Source organism: Ursus americanus, chromosome X, assembly GCF_024610735.1.
Source record: "Ursus americanus isolate L20-20 chromosome X, mUrsAme1.1.p, whole genome shotgun sequence".
In the NCBI taxonomy this organism is placed as follows: domain Eukaryota; kingdom Metazoa; phylum Chordata; class Mammalia; order Carnivora; family Ursidae; genus Ursus; species Ursus americanus.
Genome location: NC_142164.1, coordinates 12,100,941 through 12,124,299, shown reverse-complemented (window position 1 = coordinate 12,124,299; position 23,359 = coordinate 12,100,941). Strand labels below are relative to the sequence as shown.

At 42.8% G+C, this 23,359-nt stretch overlaps 1 protein-coding gene across 5 annotated transcripts in view; it reads right to left on the bottom strand.

The window, feature by feature from the left end:
- The window catches only part of ATP11C (ATPase phospholipid transporting 11C (ATP11C blood group)), a 176,351-nt gene extending 159,870 nt beyond the window's left edge, over nucleotides 1-16,481 (bottom strand). For all 5 annotated transcript variants that reach the window (XM_045805124.2, XM_087859692.1, XM_045805122.2 and 2 more), the window contains exon 1: nucleotides 16,266-16,481. In XM_045805124.2, coding sequence (XP_045661080.1) covers nucleotides 16,266-16,292 — 27 coding nt within the window. In that variant the 5' untranslated portion in view covers nucleotides 16,293-16,481. The remainder of the gene's footprint in view (nucleotides 1-16,265) is intronic.
- Between the last annotated feature and the right edge of the window lie 6,878 nt (nucleotides 16,482-23,359).

The window sequence follows — 23,359 nt, the reverse complement described above, 5'->3', positions numbered from 1 at the left end:
ATAATAAAACCCATTTCAAATTCTGATCCATATAAAATAATAAGATTATTTCCATCCTCATGTATTAAAGGCTTAAATCAGGCACTGAGGCATTAGTGACACAGCAATAACCAAAAATGGTCACAGTTCTTACCTTCACGAAACACTATGTAGGGAGGAGGTTGATACTAAATATGTTAGCAAAGGAATTTAATATACAAATGTAAAGCCAATTGTGATAAGAGTATAAAGGGAAGGTTCATAATGCTATGAGAACCTGCAAACCTGGCACTGAGAGAAGGGCAGGGACAGCTTCCTTGGGGGAAATGATGATTAAGCTGAGCTCTGAGATATGAGCAAGAATTGAGGCAACTGACTGCCATAGAGAAGTTTACCAGACAAGAGAAATGATATATATACAAAGGTCCTGTGGCAGAGAGAACACAAAAAATGAGGAGTATTTTTTGCAGAAATAGAAAAACCCATCCTAAAATCCACATGGAATCTCCAGGGACCCCAGATAGCCAAAACAATCTTGAAAAAGAACAGGGGCACCTGGATGGCTCAGTTGGTTAAGATTCTGACTCTTGATTTTGGCTCAAGTCATGATCTCAGTCGTGGGATCCAGCCTCATGTTGGGCTCCACGCTCAGCATGGAGTCTGCTTGTCCCTCTCCCTCTGCTCCTCCCTGTTCTCTCTCTCTCTCTCAAATAAATAAAATCTTTAAAAAAAAAAAAAAAGAACAAGAACAAAGTTGGAGGATTTCCAAAGATATCACAAAGCTACAGTAATGAAAACAATGTAGTACAGGCATAAAGACAGGCATACAGACCAATGGAATAAATAGAACGCAGAAGTAAACCCTCATGTATATGGTCAAAAGATCTTCAAAAAGAATGCCAAGGCCTCTCAACAAGTAAAAGACAATCTTTTCAACAAATGGCACTGGGAAAGCTGGATATCCACGTGCAAAAGAATGAAGCTGGATCCTTACCTTACACCACATACAAAAGTCAATTCAAAATGGATTAAAAACCTAAATGTAAGACCTAAAATGATAAAAATCATGGAAGAATACATAGGGGAAAAGCTTCACAACACACTGGATTTGGTAATTATTTCTTGGATATATCACTAAAAAGCCCAAGAAACAAAAGCAAAAAGACAAATGGGACATCAAATTAAAAAACTGCTATGCATCAAAGGAAACAATCAACAAAGTGAAAAGGCAACCTATGGAATAAAAGAACATGTTTGTAAATCACATATCTGATAAAGGGTCAACATCTAGAGCATATAAGGGTTAATATCTAGAGTATATAAAGAACTGCTACAACAGAACACAAAAACCCAAATGACTTGGTAAAAAATCGGGAAACCACTTTGAACACACATTTCTTCAATGATATACAAATGGCCAAAAGCATGTGAAAAGATGCTTAACATCACTAATCATTTGAGAAATGCAAATCTAAACCACAGTGAAATATCACCACACACCAATTAAAATGGCTGCTATTAAAAAAGTGTTGGCTAGGACTTGGGAGAAGTTGGAAACCTTCTGCGATGGTGATGGAATGCAAAATGGTTCAGCTACTTTGGAGAACTTCAGAGGTGTCTCAAAAAAATAAACATAAAACTACCATATGACCTAGCAATTCTGTTTTTTTTAAAGATTTTATTTATTTATTCGACAGAGATAGAGACAGCCAGCGAGAGAGGGAACACAAGCAGGGGGAGTGGGAGAGGAAGAAGCAGGCTCATAGCAGAAGAGCCTGATGTGGGGCTCGATCCCAGATCGCCGGGATCACACCCTGAGCCGAAGGCAGACGCTGTGCCACCCAGGCGCCCCTGACCTAGCAATTCTACTTCTGGGTATACAGCCCAAATAATTAAAATCATTATCCTGAAGAGACATTTGCACACCTCTGTTAACAGCAGCATTATTCACCATAGTCAAGAGGTGGAAACAACCCAAACATCTATCAATGGACGGACGGATAAACAAATGAGCTATATACATACAGCCTTAAAAAGGAAGAAGTCTTGTCACATGCTACTGCATGGATGAATCTCAAGAAAAGTGACATAAGCCAGTCACAAAAAGAAAAATACAGTATGACTCCATTTATACAAGTATCTACAGTAGTTAAATTCATAAAATAGAAATTAGAATGGTAGTTGCCAGGGGCTTGGGGGGATGGTGGGGATAATGAGGGAAATGAGGAGTTGCTGTTTAATGGGTATAAAGTTTCAGTTTTGCAAGACGAAAAAGTTTTGTATATCTGTTGCACAAGAATGTGATGAACACTACTGAACTATACACTTAAAAAAGTTTAGGATGGTGGGGCGCCTGGGTGGCACAGCGGTTAAGCGTCTGCCTTCGGCTCAGGGCGTGATCCCGGCGTTCTGGGATCGAGCCCCACCTCGGGCTCCTCCGCTAGGAGCCTGCTTCTTCCTCTCCCACTCCCCCTGCTTGTGTTCCCTCTCTCGCTGGCTGTCTCTATCTCTGTTGGATAAATAAATAAAATCTTTAAAAAAAAAAAAGTTTAGGATGGTAAATTTTATGCTATGTGCTTTTACCACAATTAAAATTTTTTTTTAATTTTAAAAAAGATTTATTTAATCTATCTTGGGGGGGAGGGCCAGAGGAAGACAGAGAGAGAGTCTTAAGGAGACCCCAAGCTCAGCGCGGAGCCCCATTTGCAGGGCTCGATCTCATGACCCTGAGATCATAACCTGAGCGGAAACCAAGAGTCGGATGCTTAACCCACTGGGCCACCCAGGCACCACCCCCCAATTTTTCTCTCTTAAAAAAAGTAAGAAGTGAGGAAGAGCTGTGGGAAAGTTTGGCAGTTCCTCAAAAAGTTAAACACAGAATTACCACATAACCTAGTAATTGCATTACTAGGTATATACCCAAGAGAACTGAAAACATATGCCCACACAAAACATGTACAATAATGTTCAAAGTGGCATCTTTCATAATGATGGTAACGTGTCCATAATCCAAATGACCATCACCTACCTGATCAATGGACAAACAAAATGTGGTGCATCCATGTGGTGGATTACTGAGCCACAGAAAGGGATGAAGTACTGACAGACGCTACAACATGGAGTAAAAAACCGTGAGAATATCACACTAAATGAAAGAAGTCAATCACAAAAGAGCAAATACTAGATGAGTCCATTTACATGAAATGTCCAGAACAGGCAAATCCACAGTGATGATAAAGTAAACGGGTGGTTGCCAAACCTCGAGGGAGGGATTGGGACTAACAGTTAATAGGTACATGATTTCTTTTTGGGGTGATGAAAACGTTCTGAAATTAGACTGTGGTAATGTTGCACAAAATACTTAATATGCTAAAAACCACTTAATGATGAATCACTACATTCTACACCTGAAACTAATATTATACTATATATTAACTAACTGGAATTTAAATAAAAACTTGAAGAAACACCCCCCCCCCAAAGACCCCACCTAAGTATACACTTTAAAATGGTGAATTGTTGGGGCACCTGGGTGGCTCAGTTGGTTAAGTGTCTGCCTTCGGCTCAGGTCATGATCTCAGGGCCCTGGGATTGAGCCCCACATCAGGCTCCCTGCTCAGTGGGAGTCTGCTTCTCTCGCTCCCCCTGCCCCTACCTGTGGCTTATGCTCTCCCTCTCTCTCAAATAAATAAAATCTTTAAAAAAAAGAAAATAAAATAGTGAATTGTTTGCTATGTGAATTATATCTCAATTTTTAAAAGTGAACAACAACAGTGAACAACAACAAACAGTGAAGAAGAGTACAAGCTTATACTGGTTGGGTTTTTATCCAGGGAGCAGAGGAAAGTCACTGAAGGCTTTCAGATACGCATTTGTAAAAGATCCCTCTGATGCTGCATGGAGGATACACTAGAGAGGGCAAGAGTAGATGAGATCATCTACTCCAATGGCCTGGGTAGTGATGGACATGCAGAGAAGTGCACAGCTTAGAGAGCTCTTTCAGAAACCAAACCTACCAGATTTGCTGTGAGATTAGATGTGGGAGATGAAGGGAAAGGCGGTGTTAAGGATGACTGCTCCGTTTCTAGCTTGAACAAGTGGGTCGGGGATGGTGTCATTTACTGAAAGAGGAAGACTGGAGGAGGAACAAATATGAAAGAGGAGAGATGTTGATGGCTTGGACTAGAGTAGCAGTCATGATGAGAAAAAGAAAAGTGCATCAACATCATGTGGAGACACACTGGTTGAGGGAATAAGATGTAACTCGTGTTGCGGTAATGCACAATGACATGGTCAAGGCTGAATGTCTATTAAAGAGCCATGCTGTCTAGTGGTAGTGAAACAGAAGTGTTACTGTGAAGAATGTGCTCCTGGACCAAGGCCTGATCCTCAGCTTTTTAAATCCAGTCATACCTTGGAGACACTGCAGGGTCAGTTCCAGACCACAACAATAAAGTAAATATCACAATAAAGTGAGTCACATTAATTTTCTGGTTTCCCAGGGCATATAAAAGTTACATTTACACAGGCTCAGTCAGCAGAGCATGTGACTCTTGATCCCGGGGTTGTGAGTCTGAGCCCCACCTTGGGTTTAGAGAGGACTTAAAAATAAAATCTTTAAAAAAATTATGTTTACAATATACTGTAGTCTATTAAGTGTACAATAGCATTAACAATGTACATACCCTAATTTTAAAATGTTATTGCTAAAATCTTTATTGCTAAAAAAAAAAATGCTAACCATCATCTGAGCTTTCAGCCAGTCATAATCACTTCACAGATCACCATAACAAACATAATAATGATGAAAAAGTTTGAAATACTGTGAGAACTAACAAAATGTGACAGAGACACAAAGTGAGCAAATGCTGTTGGAAAAATGGTGCTAACAGGTACGCTCAACACTGGGTTGCCATAAACCTTTGATTTGTAGAAACATACAGTATCTGCAAAGCACAAAAAAACCGGGTATGCCTATAAATGACTATCAGTGGGGTGCCTGGGTGGCTCAGTCAGTTAAGCGTCTGCCTTTGGCTCAGGTCATGATCCCGGGTCCTGGGACTGAGCCCCGCATCAGGCTCCCTGCTCAGCAAAGAGCCTGCTTCTCCCTCTCCCTCTGCCTGCCCCTCTACCTACTTGTGCTCTCTCTGTCAAATAAATAAATAAAATATTTTTAAAAAATAATAAATGACCATCAGTACTCAAGATGATGAACTATCGACCACAACGTCCCCACATAGTAAAAGTTTCTGAAAGTATGCACTCATTATATAAGCAGGTCAAATAACTATATACTACATGAAGCAGTGTCTTGAAATATTACCCCAGATGCTTCCATCCTAGTTCCTACCTTATGGCTCCCACACCAAATCAGAAGACCGATGACCACCATCACTGGAGTCATGGATTTCAGAAGAGTCTACAGGAAGATTCCTGTAGCTATTGTTTTGAAGACCAAAAGCTGCCTGAACTCCATTTTTAGTTTTCCCTTTTTTAAAGTTTAAATTTCACCGCAGCAAACATAAGGCATTGAAGACCAAGGTTTTGGTCTTTCTCCAGCATGGAGGTGGAACCTGTGCCTTCGACGTTGACTGGTTCCGCTGCTCTAAGCACCATAAGCAATAACTTGGCCCAATTGCTCTGGTAATTGCTTCTTCCTGTAATGAGGCTGTCCGTCCCAAAAATTCCATTAACTTCAATACTCTGGGTCCCTTACCACCCAATTCATATGCTACCTTCTCTACCAATCCCTCCCCCAGCCACAGCAGAGTGAGATTCAGCGCCCTCTTCTGAAAGTCCGTCACACTTACTGTGTGTGCCTCTTAAAAGGAGAGCAGCACTGATCGATGACCAAATGCCTTGTAGGGAGGCTGGTCTTGCACATTAGCTTGTCTCTAATAGACTGCAAGCTACTGGAGAGCAGGGCTGTGCCTTACATATACTTCTACAGGACACACAGGGCATGAGTGTTCAAAGGAAGCCTGTGTGATTCATATGAATCTTTTCAGAAAAGAAGCCAGAGTAAATTCTGCACTATAATATAGATCCCTTAATCCATACTATTGCCAACTACATTAATTGTGAAGCTTAAAGAACATCCCCACTGCTTACACAACAGGTGTCACTTACATAATCTGCTCTACCCAGCTGTTACTTATTTGTGACAGTTCGCTCCTGGCTTCTGCTCCCTGTTGATTTGTCGGATTACTACATCTTTCAGTACGAGTTCCTGATTTATTCCTTGCCCAAATCATAAAACAATTATTAATTTTCCTTTTTGATAACAGCAAAAAAAAAAAAAACTTAAGAATAAACAGAGATATCCCTGGGGTTTTTCATGACTGTAAAACCAAACACTCCTGGATTCAAACAATATTTATAAGTATTGCCATAAAATTCATTTATTAACCCAAGAATTTCATTCCTTTTTTTTCTTTTGGTAGGTTTTTCCTATATAGTCATCCTTCACAAAATACTCTTCAGTATGCCTGCACTCTGAATTGTGTTACCTCCCACCCCCAAATTTTTAAGTCAGCTGCCTATGAGCTAACAGCTAGCCACGTACAGAATGCAATGAGGTAATGATGCAAATGAGTGTCGGGACTATGGGTAAATGAATGGAATAAGGAGGGGAGGGGTAGTCATGAAAATCCAAAAGTCAGGAGAAAATGAAAATCCACGAACTTGGTGATGCTCCAGAGAGGAAACCAGCAAGTGTTGACGCTAAACTGGCAGAAACATCAATACTTCCTGGCTCCCCCACTGGGGGCATCAATTTACCAGCGGCAGGCTGCTCTTCTGCTGCAAGTGACAAAAAGTCAAAAAGTGAACGCATGCAACAATATGAAAAACGATGACCCGTAATCCAGAAGCATGGCTGCGTGCAGCAAAGAAAAGGTGGTGGTGATTGCTGAGTCTCAGTCTCAACTCTGCTGATTAGCTTAAAGACCATGGCCAAGTCATTTCCCTTCATTGAAAAATACCAGTATTTTGTAACATTAATGTGCAGGAAAGAGCTAATATAGCAGGCCTGAGACTGCTATTCTTAAAAAAGGCCTGCTTACAAAGCTGCTATCCAGCTGGGGATTTGGATTTGGGGAAGGTTCCCACCACCCTAAATGGTTAAGAGTAGCCAGCTGTGCTTAAACTCTTGACACAAACAATATGGTTTATGCTAAATCCTGTTTTCCTTCTGGGAGTCTGGAATTTTGGCACATACCAGGCAGAGGGGGTCTACATGACCAGGTCCCAATAAAAACCCTGGGCACGGAGTCTCTAATGAGCTTCCTTGGTAGACAACATTTTATACAAGTTATCACAACTCGTTGCTGGAGGAATTAAGCACAACCTGTGTGACCCCAGTGGGAGAGGACCACTGGAAGCTGCACCTGGTTTCCTCCAGACTTGGCCCCATGCGCCCTTTCCCTCTGCTGACTTTGCTTTGTATCCTTTTGCTCTTAATAAATCATTGCTGTGAGCACCACTATATGCTAAGTCCTATGAGTTCTGCCAGTAAACCATGAAACCTGGGAGTGGTTTTGGGGACCTCTGACACAACTGGAATAATGTGCAATAGTCTACCACACATTTTCCCAACAACCTCAAGAAGTATTACATTCATTCTGTTGATGAGGAAAAGTAAAGTTCAGACAGGTGAACAGAGAATGTATACAGAAAATAAATATTTCAATGTTTATGACATTGGTGTTCTTAAATTTTAGTGAATTTCAGAACCATCTGGAGTGCTTGCTAAAAATGCAGTTTTCAGGGACCTATCACCTGAGACTCGGATTCAGGAGGCTTGAGTCCTTAGAATTTGTTTACAATAAGCACCCCAGATGATTCTTATGCAAGGAGTCCAAAGATGACATTTTGATCAATGCATTGATGTCTATGAACCACAGTGCCCAATTTCCCAAGCTGGGCAGTAAATGGCAGAACTAGAACTTGCACCAACCCTTTTAACAAGACTAAATCTCTTTTCATAACAAACTCCTTCCAAATCCCTTCAACTCTATAGTTCATCTGGTCTGCTGTCTTCTGGCTACAGGTATCCACCCAACTAATGGCAATGAGGTGCAAACAGGAAAGTATTTTACATTCCCAGCACCAAATACTAAGTGATATCCTGAATTAAAATAATGCACACTTACCAGGGAAAGTCAAAAGATACACAGCTCTTGAAGAGTAAACACTGCAGCTTTGTTTTTCAGAAAAGACTTGATGTGCTGGTGGCAACAGAAAATATAAGCTTATGAACGGCATTTAACAAAAAATATATAAATTTGCTTATAATTTTAGAAGTTGAGGACAGTATATTAATTATAGCTTTTTATGTATGGCCAAGGAAGAGGGAGGTACTACAAATAATCTTCTGAATTAGGAAAACGGCCTCATGTAAACGCTAAGGTTTTTCTGATTACTTTTCAAGCAGGCATGAAAGTATTACTTTTTTTCTGATCATTTTCACCTGCGACTACAGATTCAGACTGTGTTAACAATTCAGTTCAGGGCACCTGGGTGGCTCAGATGGTTAAGTGTCTGCCTTCGGCTCAGGTCATGAGCTCCAGGTCCTGGAATTGAGCCCCATATCAGGCTCCCTGTTCCGCAGGGAGTCTGCTTCTCCCTCTCTATCTGCCTCTCTCCCTGCTTGTGCTCTCTGTGTCTCTCTCTCAAATGAATAAAACCTTAAAAAAAAATTCAGTTCACAACAAAACTGGAAGTATTTATTGAGCATCTACTGTTTTACTTGAAGCTACACTAGCTGCAAGATTATTATCAAGAAGACTGATTTTTTCAGGAATACCTAGACAAAGAAGAGACTAGAAAAATAAGCCACCATAATACTTAAACATACAATGAAGGAGGCTAAAAAAAGAAATATCTGCTTGAACAGGATAGGCCTCACTAATCCTATATTCTATTAAATATATATGGGGCAAAAAATGTGATGACAATGTGTACTTCACAAATACAGATTAACCTCCCAAATCTGGATATCCACGGTCCAACATTATCTATAAGCCAGATAATCAAGAAGTCAGCCAAACCAGCAATCCATCCATACACTGCAGTAATCGAGGGGCTGTTTGCCAATGTGCTGGCATAGGGCAACCCACACCCATATCTGCAATGCTGAGCGCTCATTCATCATTAAACTGCAGTAGTGTTAACATATGCTGCAGCCATGCTAATGTTTGTTTTACAATCACCACTGATCCACCCCTGTTCTAAGCCAAGAAGGTTAAGTGTGAAGTGAACAGAAATAAACTTGAAAACGGCACCTAACTCACTTATGGAAGCCCAGGAACTCCCTCCACCCAATTAGAAAATTCCTCTCAATCTCAGAGTCCAGATGCAAAAGATTAATCCGTATAAAGCACTACAGATGTACAGGAAACTCCACCTCCTCGATGGAAAAAACAAAACAAAACAGTATTTTTATTTTGTGTCCCATGCCTTCGCCCTGGGAAGAACTGATCAACCATATTAGACAAGCAATCAGCCTTGATGATTTTCCCCATAAACCAGTATATGAATTCACTCATGGGCTAGTTCTTCACATATCATCCAAACACAAGGAAGTTAGTCATGGCTCTCCCAGGGGCCACTGGCCATCCTTTACCTACCAGAACACATTGCCCAGCTGGTGGTTAACTGGTAAAGTAGGTGAGGAAACAAGCTCGTTTGGAGAGCTGCATCAGTATGAAAATGGCCAGCTTCACCTGCCCAAATCTTACCTCTGCTAAAAGTTCATTAAGAGCACTGGAAACTACCTGATTTGTAGGCACTCAATATTGCCCACTAATAAAGGGTTGAATAATGAGCCACAGTCATAAACAGGAGCAAACGGTAAACCTTTATAGAAGGTATTTAGAAGACCTTCAGAATTTTATGTTGCTTAATCAAAAAAAAAAAAAAAAATCAGGAAAAAAGGACCGAATTTGTTTTCAGGCTATTTAATATATAATTCAATAGTAAATAAACAGTATTTATTTCAAGTAATAGAGACTCATCCCTAAATAGATTTCCCACCTTACACAGAATCAGACTAGCATCTATTTGCAGAAGAGCAGTGTGCCACGTATAGGTCATATCCGAGGGTCAAACACAACAAATTCCTTTTTATCTGAAATCCAAACAACCAGGAATATAATGGGATTATACACTCTATTTTTGGTAGAAAGACAACTGATAAGTAAGCATACAACAGTAACTTCTTCATGAAAATCAAGTTTCGGGGCGCCTGGGTGGCGCAGTCATTAAGTGTCTGCCTTCGGCTCAGGGCGTGACCCCGGCGTTCTGGGATTGAGCCCCACATCAGGCTCCTCCGCTGGGAGCCTGCTTCTTCCTCTCCCACTCCCCCTGCTTGTGTTCCCTCTCTCGCTGGCTGTCTCTCTCTGTCAAATAAATAAATACAATCTTTAAAAAAAAAAAAAAAAGAAAGAAAATCAAGTTTCGTGGTACGTCATAAATGTGTTGGAGATAGTGTAGTCACCATGTCCTCTCTATAGCTGTGCATGTAATAATGATAATGAAAGCTTCTGAAGACAGGGCCTTTGACTTGCTCACCCATGTGTCCACAGGGCCTATCATAGTGCCCTACACAGAGTAGGTGTTCAGTGAATATTTGTTGAATGAAATAATGCTCTACAAGATCATAAAATAACACAATCATCTAATAAAGATTATACTATGGTCAGTATAGTTTAGGCATTAGGTGTATTTATTCTAGTATTTAGAAAATTGGTAATCAGTATATGGTATACCCCAATGTTTAGGTTCTGATCACTCAATTCCAATTTGTGTGTTGTGGGGGGGGGTCCCCTCCACCAACAAGCAATTCTCAGACCAGATACCAGCTGTGGTGTCTTACAATTCAACTCAATTCTGGAAGTATCTACCCAGAGATAGCATCAGATGGCTCCAGTTAAGGGCTCAATCCTACAACACTGCCCACCTCCCCACACTTCAGATGCCAGTCTCAAGTCCACATTAACATCTGTGCTTCTGACCACCCGACTGCCAACTGGAGGTTCCAAAGACCCCCACCTAGGGTTTCAGCCACCACACACAAGTCCACAGCTTCCTCCTCAGGTTCGATTAATTTGCTAGAGCTACTCACAGGACTCAGAGAAACATTTCACTAGACTACTGGTCTATTATAAGAGGATATAACACAGGAACAGCCAGATGGAAGAGCAGCACAGGGCAAGGTCTGGGGTAAGGGTGCAGAGCTTCCGCGTCCTCACAGGGGCACCACTCTCCCCAAATTTCCACATGTTCACCAACCTGGAAGGTCTTCAAACCCTGTCCTTTTGGGTTTTTATGGAGGCTTTGTTACAGAGGCAGGACTGGTATCATAACTCATTGGCCATTGGTGAGAGATCTCACACTTCAGGCCCTCTACCCTCCTGAGGTCTGGGGGTGGGACTCAAAGTTCCAACCCTCTGAACACAAGGTTGGATCCCCAGGCAACCAGCCCCCAACCAGAGGTGCTTTCTAAAAAGTCGCCTCATTAACATAACAAAAGGCACCTTTATTGCTGTCATCACAGGAAATTCCAAGGATTTTAGGAGCTCTGTGCCGGAAATGGGGACGGAGACCAAATATGTATGTCTTCTTACAAATCACAATATCATACCCAATTAACTAGAACTCATTCTTTAATTATTCTTCATAAGAAGGAATTTGCTCTAAATATCACTGTCTATAAGTGATAGTTATTATTTATGTGGAACACATAAAAGCTGTTCATTCAAAAAATACTTATCGAACTCCTACTATGCACCTGGCACAATGCTGTTTCTGCCCCCACCAGCTTTCAGGTTAGGGCAGCCTTTCTCAACTGGAATTCCTCATGTGCGGATGCATGCATAGGATACAGTTTATTATACGCAATGGATGCCCTAGGGCATGAGGGCTTAATTCTTAAAAACTGATCAAGGAAAAAAAACTGATCTAGGGTGCCACACAAGTTAAAAGGAAATTACAGTAAGATAAAAAAATGTTGCTTTTAGTAAGGTCAAATTCAACTGTTAAACCTAGCTATGTATGGGTGGATGGAGGGATGGGTGAAATAGGTGAAGGGGATGAAGAGCACACTAATCTTGATGAGCACTGAGTAATATATGGAAGTGTTCAATCACTATACTGTACACCTGAAACTAATGGAACACTGTATGCTGGAATTAAAAAAAAAAATCCAGCCATGTATGAACTACCTGGTAGAAGCCAAGATGCACAGACTACTTCTAAGGCTTGTGTGAATGTAAAATACTGCAATACACACATCTGAGTAAATTTCTAAACATAATAAAATGAATTCATCCATATTTTCCAGGCTCAGCAATGTCAGGGCAAGGGTTTTAGTGAAGTGAAACAGGGGGAACAAAAGCTTAATTACCCTGATAATTGAAGGAGGAAACCGAGAACCTTCTTGCTCCAAAAACAAAAACAAAAAAAAGAAAAAGAAAAAGACAACAGCAATTACCTGAATTATTTTATTAATTGCCTCCAACATTGCTTCACTGGACTGGCCTTGCCTTGGACTCAAAGTAATAAATTAGTTACCGATTTCATTAATTATTTTTAATATTTTTGGTCTTATTTTGAATTTTCATTCCACCTTATGCAGTCTAATTGCCTTCCAGTTCTGGGCCTCTTTGATTCGACGACATTTTCTGTGTGGTATCACTATATGCTGCATGCTTCATGGAACCAAAGCAGTTTGAGAGCTTCTAGAATCAGAGACAAATTGTTTCCAGTATTTTACACTCACAATTTAAGCTTTCATTTATCAATGACCTAGAAATTCATGCCTGTTTAATATCACTCTGACAAGCTAAATTGACAGCACCTACTTGGCCAACTCTCCTGAACCTACTTTATCAAGGAATGTCTAATTTTGAATCTTTAGCCTGAAATAATGTCAAAAAGGTCTGGGGGTGGGGCACCTGGCTGGCTCAGTCGGTGGAGCATGGACCCTTGATCTAGGAGTGGTGAGTTTGAGCCCCACATTGGGTGTGGAGCTTATGTAAAATAAAACATCTCTTTAAAAAAGGGGGGGGACTCACATTGTTTAGCCTCTCATTAAGCCTTTAAAACCCATGTGAAAATGCTACTGTAGGGGCGCCTGGGTGGCTTGGTCGTTAAGCGTCTGCCATTGGCTCAGGATCAGGTCCTGGGATGGAGTCTGGAGTCAGGATCCCTGCTTAGCCAGGAGGCTGCTTCTCCCTCTCCCCAGCCCCCTGCTTATGCTCTCACTAGCTTTCTCTCTCTGTCAAATAAATACAATCTTTAAAAAAAAAAAAATGCTACTGTAATCACTAGGAATTTCATGAAGAGTTAAAAGGATAACATAAAAGTCCCTGACCCCTAAGTCTCAACTAGTCCAGACTTCCAATTAGGCATGCCTTTAAAGGAAATACATTGTATAGACAAAGCTACTATTTATTATTGTATTTATGGAAAATGGAGATGTTGATTGGGAACAGATGGTGCTTTTATTATACTCAGACACCCAACTCTTAAATCTTTTAAGACACCCCCTACATGCCTAAACCCTAAAATCCTACACCAAATCCACCAAATTTCTTTCTACCTCAAAACTACCAAAAGTCATAATTCATTGGAAAAAAAAGAAGTCAAGGCCATGTCTTTAAGAAATACAATGAAGTACTATTTCTTTTAGCTTGAAATTGGAGAACCTGAAGAAATAAATGGCATTTTTAAGACGATTCAGCAAACACTACTGAGCCATAGAAGATGATGCTACTCCCAAGAGATACTTACTTTCCACCTCAGGTTTAAAATGTAAAGCCCTATGGCAACATATATCTAGTTTTCAGTGACCAGCAACTACAATCACCACCACTGTAATTCCTGTCATGTTCAAAGTCAATTTTAGACACATATAGGTACACACAAAAAAAACAATTTTGAAAGGAATTCGCAGCCCCACTTGTGAAATATGAAAGCCATCATAAGACAGCATACAACTTGGACTATATCAACATTGCTGTGCAAGTCTCAAAGTACAACCTAAATCTTGAATTGTAGCCTTCTAGTGATTTAAATGTAAGTGCTCTTCAAATAATCTCTACCAGGCAAAAGATGAGGACAGCGGACTTACTGATCTAGGGGAGATAAAATTTGCCCCCCCTCCCCAATTTCCAATTCGTTCTTTAGCAATGAGTATTCAATACCATAATTCACATTCAGTCCAATGGTTTGCAGATTAATTCCTTGCCCTAGGCCTACGGCTCAGCTACAACTCCTGAGAACCTTCCAGCTTATTGCACTGGTACAAATTCCCAAGACTTACCATAGTCATGGTTGTGTAGGAAAATGTGAGCAGCCGGGTATTTCAGGCGAACAATGAGGTCAAAGCTCATTTCAGTGTGCGTGTAAGTGATTCTCTGCAGAGATCCTGGTCGGGGATGCAAAGTACTGGCCTTAAACCTGCAGGCTGGCACCTCAACGACTGCTGCAAATTCTACTGCATGCCCTAGCTTCCTGGGCCAGCACTGCTTAATTACAGACTCTGATACAATGCAGATCACTCTTAGCAAAAGAAAAGCAAAGGGGGCTTTTAGACCAACACTTGGGTTGTATGGTTTCAAATGTTCAAATCCTTAAAAAACACACTGGGGATGTCAGCACCTCAATTTTAAGATAATGACTTCATTAGGAACCAGAGTCCAGTTGTTTTCGACTATTCAAGTGCCCTGGGAAAAGATTAACCTTCTCCAATTATTACAATTAGCTCTCTTTGTCACCTTTCCCTTTTTGTCAGCCCCAAACAACACTCCGAGATCACAAGAATCTATGTGAAACAGAACTATGAAGTACAATGCTTTTGTACCTTCTCAGGCTAAATGTGAGAAACCAATTTTAGTCACTTGCTTTGGCAAAGCATCCAGTACAAGCCAATTCCTATAGATTTCAAGATTCTTGATATGTACAACCTCTTTTGCTCTGTGCCACAGGTAATCTGCTCCAATTTCATAAGACAGGTTTCTTTCTGGGTGAGGTAAACATTTAGAAAAACATTAACATAGAACTACTGTGATAATATCCTCAAAAGGGATGTACAATTATTTCTTTCAGCCAGTGTTCATTTGTGAAAGTTTCAAATGCAGCAAAAAAATGAGAGCAAATTCATCCGACGCCTGAAAAATGTTAGCAATGCTTTGATAAGGAATAATCACATGGAAAGGGCCAAATCGACAAGTTCTCAAACATGTATTTTAATGGGGGTGGGTGGGAGCGCACAGCACTCAACCATTTTTCTGAACGACTGAAAAATCAAAATTTACAGATGAGCCCTTTCCTTCACATCATTGGCAGAAATAAAATCCTATTCCCGCCACCTCATCTTCTTGAAATTAAGGAAGTTGCTACAAATAGCAGCATAGAAGTAAATGGTCCCGGCTTTGCTCCATTCTTAATGTACTCTCTAGGAGTAAACAGGTTACTCAAAAAAAAGTCAGTAGCCAGAAATCGCTTTTCCCTAATGCCAAACTCCCACGGAAATGCAGTTCCCTTTTCTGGGGATTTGCAAGGTAAACGTGGACGGAGGAATCCAGCCGGAGCCTGCTTTTTCTCACGGGCTCAATGTACGGGGCGTTCAGTGCTCGGTGAGGTTTCAGACGCCGCGGTGCAGCCTCCTCGCGTCTCCACATCCACCCAGCCCACTCTGACAATCGCCTTCGCTCTTATTATACCCTAAAGGTGAGGTTCTTAGGCTGGGTCTCCAAAGTTTGCTCGGCCTCTGGTCAGCAGACCCCCGCCCGGCCGATCCCCGGGCAAGGATGAGTCCTGCCCTCGCCTCCAGCCGCCTCAACCCCCAGGTCTTTTTTTGGGACACAGTGACAGGTCTAGGTTTACCTCCATGTGCTCGTGGCAGAGGAAACAAAAGAACGCAACCTCCCTGATAATAAAACGCCATTTTCGACTAATTGGCAAACGGAGGGGCCCCTGGACCGGTCCCTCCACGAATCCCACCACCATGCGGCCGGAGGGCGGCCCCCCGTCGGAGACAGAGTTTGCAACACCCCGGGAAGCTCTGGTTAAATTGTCCGGGGGGAGGGGGACTCTGGGAGCCCTACCTGCCTCCCCACCCCGGCCGCCCGGGCAACGTGGTTCAGTTAAAATCTAAAGGAGGGTGGTGGTGGTGGCTCCCAGAGATGCAATTATCCCCTTAGAAAATTGCTCCGAGGGACCCAGCGAAGGGCTGGCGAGCAAGCAAACCGCACGCGTGGAGCCGCAGCGAGTGTACTTACAAAACGATTAAAGCTCCGGCGGAACATCGCGACGAAGGTTGCCGGGCGCCGAGCTGGGCTCTACTGAGCTGTCTGGGAAGGTGCCGTCCACAAAACACACTGCGGCGTGGGCCGGCGGCGTGAAGCGGACTGCGAGGCGGTCGGCCCCGCCACCGCCTGCCCTCCTAGGCTCTCCGCGCTTCCCCCGCCCCCCAGCCGCCCGCGCCCTCGCGCCCTGGCGCCCGCGGGCCCCCCCGCCCCGCTCCCGCCCCGCCTCACTCACAGCCCGCCCCCGGCCCGCCCGTCCCGGGGGCGGCGGCCCCGCCGCTCCCCCTGGTCTGGCCCGAGTACCGCCGCCCCGCTGCTCCCTCAGCAGCCCGCCGAGAAGGCGAGCTTGGCGCGCGGGGGAGGGATGGCGGAGGAGCACTAGGCTCCTCCCGCGGGGAGGGGGGCGCCCCAATCTCTCCGCCTGCGCCGGGCTCGGCACCCCGCTGTCTGCACTCTTCCCCGGCGCAGCGCCACCGCCCGCCCTCCCTCCCCGCCGGCCTCGGCAGCTAGCCCGCGTGCTTCCGCCCCACTTGGGGCACGGGGGACCCCCCCGGGGCACCCCGCGCCCCACCTCGCCTCAGCTCCACACTACTCCCCTGCCCCGGCCCTAACTCGACCGCGGCACCGCTTCGCTCGCAGCCCTTTCTTGGTCCGCGGCAGCCGCTCCGCCCCGCGCTTTCGTCCCGCACCCGGGCTGGGGAACCACTGTGCAGTCCGCCGGCCCGCCCGGAGCACGCGAGGCAGCCGGGCTGCCCGCTACGCGGCGGGGGAGGAGCCGGGCTCGCAGTGAGGAGTGGGGACAGGCAGGGCACCGTGGAGACCCCGGGGCGGAGCGGGGGGGATTAGTTATGAAAGCCGCCCCCTCCTCATCTGCAAAGGCGCGGGTCTCCCCACTACCCTCGCTTCGCTCCGCTCCCACCTACGCGGCTCTCCCTCCTCCAGTTCTTTCTCCCGTCCTGCCTCCCCACCTAAACCGTCTTACTTCCACTTTCTCTATGAGGTTGTAAAGTCAGGCTTTGTGTCGCTGCTGCTGCGCAGCGGGGCGGGATTTCCCTGCCACCCCCCCACCCCAAACCCCTCCCCCTGGCCCCCTCCTCCGCGCATCTCCCAGAGCATCCTGGGAGTTGTAGTCCAACCGTGTTCCCGTTCCGCCTCGTACTGCGGGCTGGGAGCTCCCCCACTCGCCCGGACGGGGTTTGCCCAGAGGGTTGAAGGAGGAAGCGGCTGAGACCGCTGGGCCGAACCGCGGTTCTCGGCACCGACTGGATGTGGTGGCCAGGAGTGCTCGGTAGATTCCCGCGGTGAGAAATGTGAGGAGGATAAACGAGGCAAATCCCTGAATGCTGGGAGCCTTCCCTAGAACTCAAAATGTATGCTCCAGGAAACCCTCTACACTCTCGGCTCCTAGTTTAGAACTGGAATTTGTGAAACTTAAAAAATTAAATATAAAATCTGAATCTAGAATTACCACGAGACCGGGCATCCCAACCCCCACCTCAGCCGGTTTACACCGCCCTGTTGGCTTGCCCCGAGGCTGCTGGAGAAGAACTTTCAGATTCCTCTATAAAAGTAAAGATGAAGTAAGTGGAGAGTTGAGAAGCATTGACACCAGCCTCCTGCCGCACCACATTCTCCTGCCAGTTTAGAGCTGGGGACAGGGTCCCGCTACACCACAGGCCTCCCCTCAGGTCGTGAAGCGCCTTTGCCGCTGGGCACAGGCGCTTCTTTTCCTCTCTGGGGTTTAGATTCGTTTCAGCAAATCTTTACTGGGCATTTTCTTTGTACCAGGCACCGTGTGAGGGGCTGGACACGGCGACTTCTTAAAAGACCTCCCCACCAGGGTGGTTGCAATCTAATGTGGGGGGGGGGGGATAGCGACATGCAAAATCCACGTTTGAAGTAATGGCTGCTCCAGTAGAGACTCCCAGTGCTGAGGGAAATTCAGCAGAGCGGTATTGCATCTGAAAAAGGGCTGGGGAAGCTTTCCTGAAGGCTCTGGAGATTGAACTGGACCTTGAAAAATGGGAAGGTTTTAGAGGGTGTGACCGAAGGAGCCCAGTGGGCAAAGTCCAGGCCGAGGGCGAGAAGGCGCCGTGCAAGCTAAGAAAAAGAACACACAGCCTTGGCAGACGCCCGGGATGTGTGGGTGGGGCGGCGCGAATGAACATTAAAACCCGAAAGGATCTTCAGTAACACCCTATGAAGTTTGAACTTGATTCTGCGAGCACTGAGTAGCCCACCCCCAATGAAGTGCCAATGCAGGAGACTTGAGGTATGTTCCCAAATTGTCTTAATTGCCAAGAAGTAATACGATGGGAAACATTGCCAATTCTTTCCCTATTATGGTTCCTTCTGTTTTTTCACACTTGAGGCTAGCATCTAATGATGTTTAAGATTTATGTTAGATGTATATTAATCAGATATTAGGATATTTTATTTTGGCAAAATGGATCTAAGGTTTTGTTCTCTACAATTTCAAAGATTAATTTTCGAATAGAGTTTATTTTCTGGCTTTATTGAACACAGCAACTAATATAATTTAATTCACTAACCATTTGTTGAGCACCTACTATGTGGCAGGCTCTGTTCTAGATACTGGAATTTGGAGGCGGGAGCAGTGATTATCATTTGTTCTAGGAATAAGTCTAGAATTCTTATCAATAAAATACATCCTTATCAATAAAATAGGTAATAGAAAATGAATTTAGATGTTGGAGATGCAAGTACTTACTAGTAAATAATAAGTAATATCTTTCTACATAAAATTTTGTTAAACAAAAGGAAAAAATGTACTTATAGATTCAAACAGATCAACTTTTCAAAAAAATTTTTCTTCTTTTTTTAAGTAATCTCTACACCCAGTGTTGGGGGAAGGGTTCAAACTCACACCTGGAGATCAAGAGTCACATGCTTCTATCAGCTGAGCCAGCCAGGTGTCTCTCAAATAGATCAACTTCTTAAAAAAACTGGAGAACTAGGGGTGCCTGGCTGGCTTAGCCCATAGAGCAAGTGACTCTGATCTCCGGGACATGAATTTGACCCCACCGCCCCCCCAACATTGGGTGTAGAGATTACTTTAAAAAAGAAAAAAATTTGAATTAAAAAATTAAAGAACTAGAAATTATTTTGCAGTATTCTCTCACACACCATTGTGTATTATCTCACATGCCGTTGCTATGTTGTCCAGTTTAAAAGCAAGGCATTTAGGATCCCCCAAGATATAGCAATATTGCTGGTCACATTTTCATTTGTTACTGTAATTTTGTTATCTCTATGTCCTAATTGTTTCATCACAACACCTATACTCATGGGTCCAGACTAATTTGCTTGACTATAAAAATGCAATACACAAATCAAAATATGCTCAGCAAAACACAAAATTTATGCAAGGTAATTTTTTCCCATATCCAAACCTAACTTGAAATTAAAATTACTCTCATAAGAGCCCTTTAGAACTACTTTCCTTTGTGAGCTTCTTTAAGACAAGAAGAAATTATTTTTCTTCTTTTCAGTACCTCTTCACAGTTTCCAAAGAAAACCTAGGTGTTGTAGAAAGCTGTTGTCAATGACTATGAAAAGCAAACCCATCCGCCAGCATTTTTCATTTGGCCAACTGCATAAACAGAACCGCAAAAACTAACTTCCTCCTGCCTAAACTGTCAGAACCTGTGGTATATTAACACCAGCTCTTGTGGTGTATCAGCTGACTACAGCAGAAGCCCCAGTCTCCTGCAGGCAGGAATTCTGAGGAAGCAGTCTTCTGTCCTTATTACCATCTTGATTACATACAATGCTTACCGTCAGAAAAAGGGAAAGTGTTCTTCCTCCACCATTTCAATTCTGCTGCCCCATTTCTACGCAAGCCCCTCAGAAGCCCTTCTCTATTGCTTCCCTTACTCTTTCCCACCTTCTACCTCAACCCCTCAGAAATCTCACCATGGCGAATGGGCAGAACAACCACTAGGGCACAGGATGCTGTCCACACCTGGGAAGGAGAGGAGCAAACTGCTTCTGGGATCACTCAGTTGATCAGCAATTCATGGATCCATCAGGAAGGGAATGGTGAGAAGGAGACACTTTTTCCACCTAATACTAAAAAAAGAAAAAAAAATGAAGCTGGTATATCATCATCTAAATCACTGCCATCAGCAAGTTGAAAAAATTTAACGGTCTCTGCTGAGTTTTCAAACATACTTTATAAGACTACATTTTACCCATTTGAAATTTCTTTCTCCCTTCCAGGTCTGGCCCTAACACTTACTTGAGACTGATTTTATCCATATCTTCCTAATTATTGGCTCTCTCCAATTCATTCTGCACACTGCAACCCCAGAAATCTTTGGAAGACAGATCAGATCACTCCCCTACTTAATGACTTTTCAGTAGCTTCTCATCACTCTTAGGGAAAGTCCCAAATCTTGCCTTAGCATCACTTACAAGGCCCTGAATTCTCTGACCCCTGCCTTCTTCTCTAGCCTAAAAGTGGTCCTACTCCCCCCTCAGTCACCAAGCTCCACCCCACTGGTCACCTTTCATCCCTTGAGTTCCCAAAGCTTCTTTTCCCCTGACAGTTTTGCACATGCAACCATCTCCACTGGAATGCTTTCATGGACTTTGCTATTCATCCTTCAGATCTCAGCTTAGATGTCACTTTGTCAGATAAGATCAGGGCTCCCTGTTGTAGTGCTCCAAATAGCCCATATTAATTACATCGAGGGCACTGACAAATGAGGTTAGTAATCATGGAGAACAGCAGAAGTCCAAAGGGATCGTAGATCATCTAATGTTGTTTTGCTTTTCAAAATGGGGAAGCAGGTGTATTCTAGTAATCATAATACCAAAGTTAGAACTCTGACTATTAAAAGGATACCAAAGGCATGCAAGTTAGAACTCGGACTATTAAAAGGTGTATTCTAATAATCATGATACCAAAGGCATGCAAGCTAGAACTCTGACTATTAAAAGGATGGGGTATTTTAGTACAGTGGAAGAGGCAATCTATAGGAACCACAGTGAATTCACTGAGGTATAGTTTGGCCTTTAAAATTCTGAGAAAATGATTTCTAATTCAAAATTCTATATCCTCCCAAACTATATTGGAAAGATAGACAGAGACTAGAGACAGAGAAGATGATATGGCACAAAAAGAGTAAACCTTTATCTTCCATAATAAGTCATTAAGTCAAAATATATCAGTATAGTTATATTATTTAGAAGTAAGGAGGTAAACACCAGGAGAAACAGCTAAAATAATGAAAAATACTTGCCTCTGGATGCATAGATTGAGAATGGAAAAGAATGGGTTAAGGGACTTCTCTGTTTTCTCTTTATAAGCCTTATAACTAACTTTTAAACTATGAGCATACGTTATTTTCATAAAAATAAAAATAAATTTGAAAATACAAATAACATTTGGACATGTAGACAGGAAGTAGGAGAACATTCTAACCAAGATAAATGGCAAAGATGTGGAGGTGAAAATACTCCAGTAAATGGTAAGCAGTCCTGCCTACAGGAGCAATGGGTCCATGTTGAGGAGTAGTAAATGATGTAAAATTTAAACCTCCCTTCTCAGGAAGCAAATAGAATACACATTCCATCATGTGAGAGAGTAAACCAAGAAAGAGGAAGTCATGAGATCTAGAAAATGGGATAAACATAAAAGAGAGGTGAAGAGAATTCCCGACATGGTAATAAAAGAAAGTTTGAGGTAGACAGCGGTGTGGCACACCTAGGGAGCAACAAGGCTAAAGGAGAGTGGGAAGATGGAGGGATATAGGAGGGACGTCTCTAGAGAAAAAATTTTTTAAAATTAACTGATAGATTACCTGATATGTTTGACCGTGTGGAGAATAGTATTCAGAAAGGTTTTACAATTCTGTGGGAAATTAGTGAAGAATTAGTGGTTGATACATAGAAAATAAAGCCAACTAAGAAAAACCAAGGCACTTTGTAACTCCAGGAAAAACTGAAAGTTGCACAAAAAAGTAAATGAGTCATGATAAAATGCTACTTGGCTCCAAAGTGAAAGCCATTTACATAGCCGTAACAATGAAAACACTGTCTTACTGATTTACTAAATTGCAACTCTTTTGTAGGATGAAGGGCACACAAGTTGGAAAGGGTAATGTTGTAAGAGGTCTAAATCTGTATCTTCCATAAGAAGAAGACAATAAGTACTATCTAAAAATTGAAAGATTAAGAAACATCAGTATAAGTACATTATATAGAAATATGGAAGTAAATACTAGAAGAAATAGCTAAAATTTTTCCAGTAGTTGCTTTAGTAGTACAGATCAGAAGTTGGAGAGATGGAATAGGGGTTTGCTTTTTTCTTTATAAGTCTTATTAACCTAATAACTTTATGAATATGCATCACTTTCAAAAAAATAAGCATTAATAAAAAGATAAATAGCATTCTAAATGGGCAGAAAGGAAGGAGAGCATTCTAGCCAAGACAAACTGCAAAAATATGAAGTAGTAAGTAGATGTCCCTAGCAGAGTGTGGGTTCACAATGGGGAGTAGTGAAAGATAATTTTAATAGCTATCAATTATTGAGCACTTGCTATGTGTCAGGTACTGTGCTGAGCACTTTATACACACTATCCCATTTATTTTCACTAACCCCATATGGTACCACTATTATCCTCATTTTATAGATGAAGAAATGGAGAAGTTAGGGAACTTGCCCAAAGTCACAGTTAGAAAATAGCAGAGCAACGAGTCAAAAAGATCTACTAGACTGCAAATCCATACCCTAAACCACCATATTTTGAAGGCATAATTGACAACATTTGATCACTGGTTTAATTTATGGGACAAAGGAGAGAGGTGAATTCAAAATGACTCTAAGGAATTAAGGCTCTGTGAGTGGGAGAATGATATTTATTCATTTTAACAATTGACTGCATCCAAGCAGCGCAGTGAAGCTACAGCAATGAATGGAAGTGATGTGATCCCTGTCTCATAGAGCTTGCCATTAGTCATACATAGGAGAATCATTTGTGGGAATATCGGTGGAGAAAATTGTGAGTTCGGTTTTTAACTACGTTGAAGTAGCAATAGA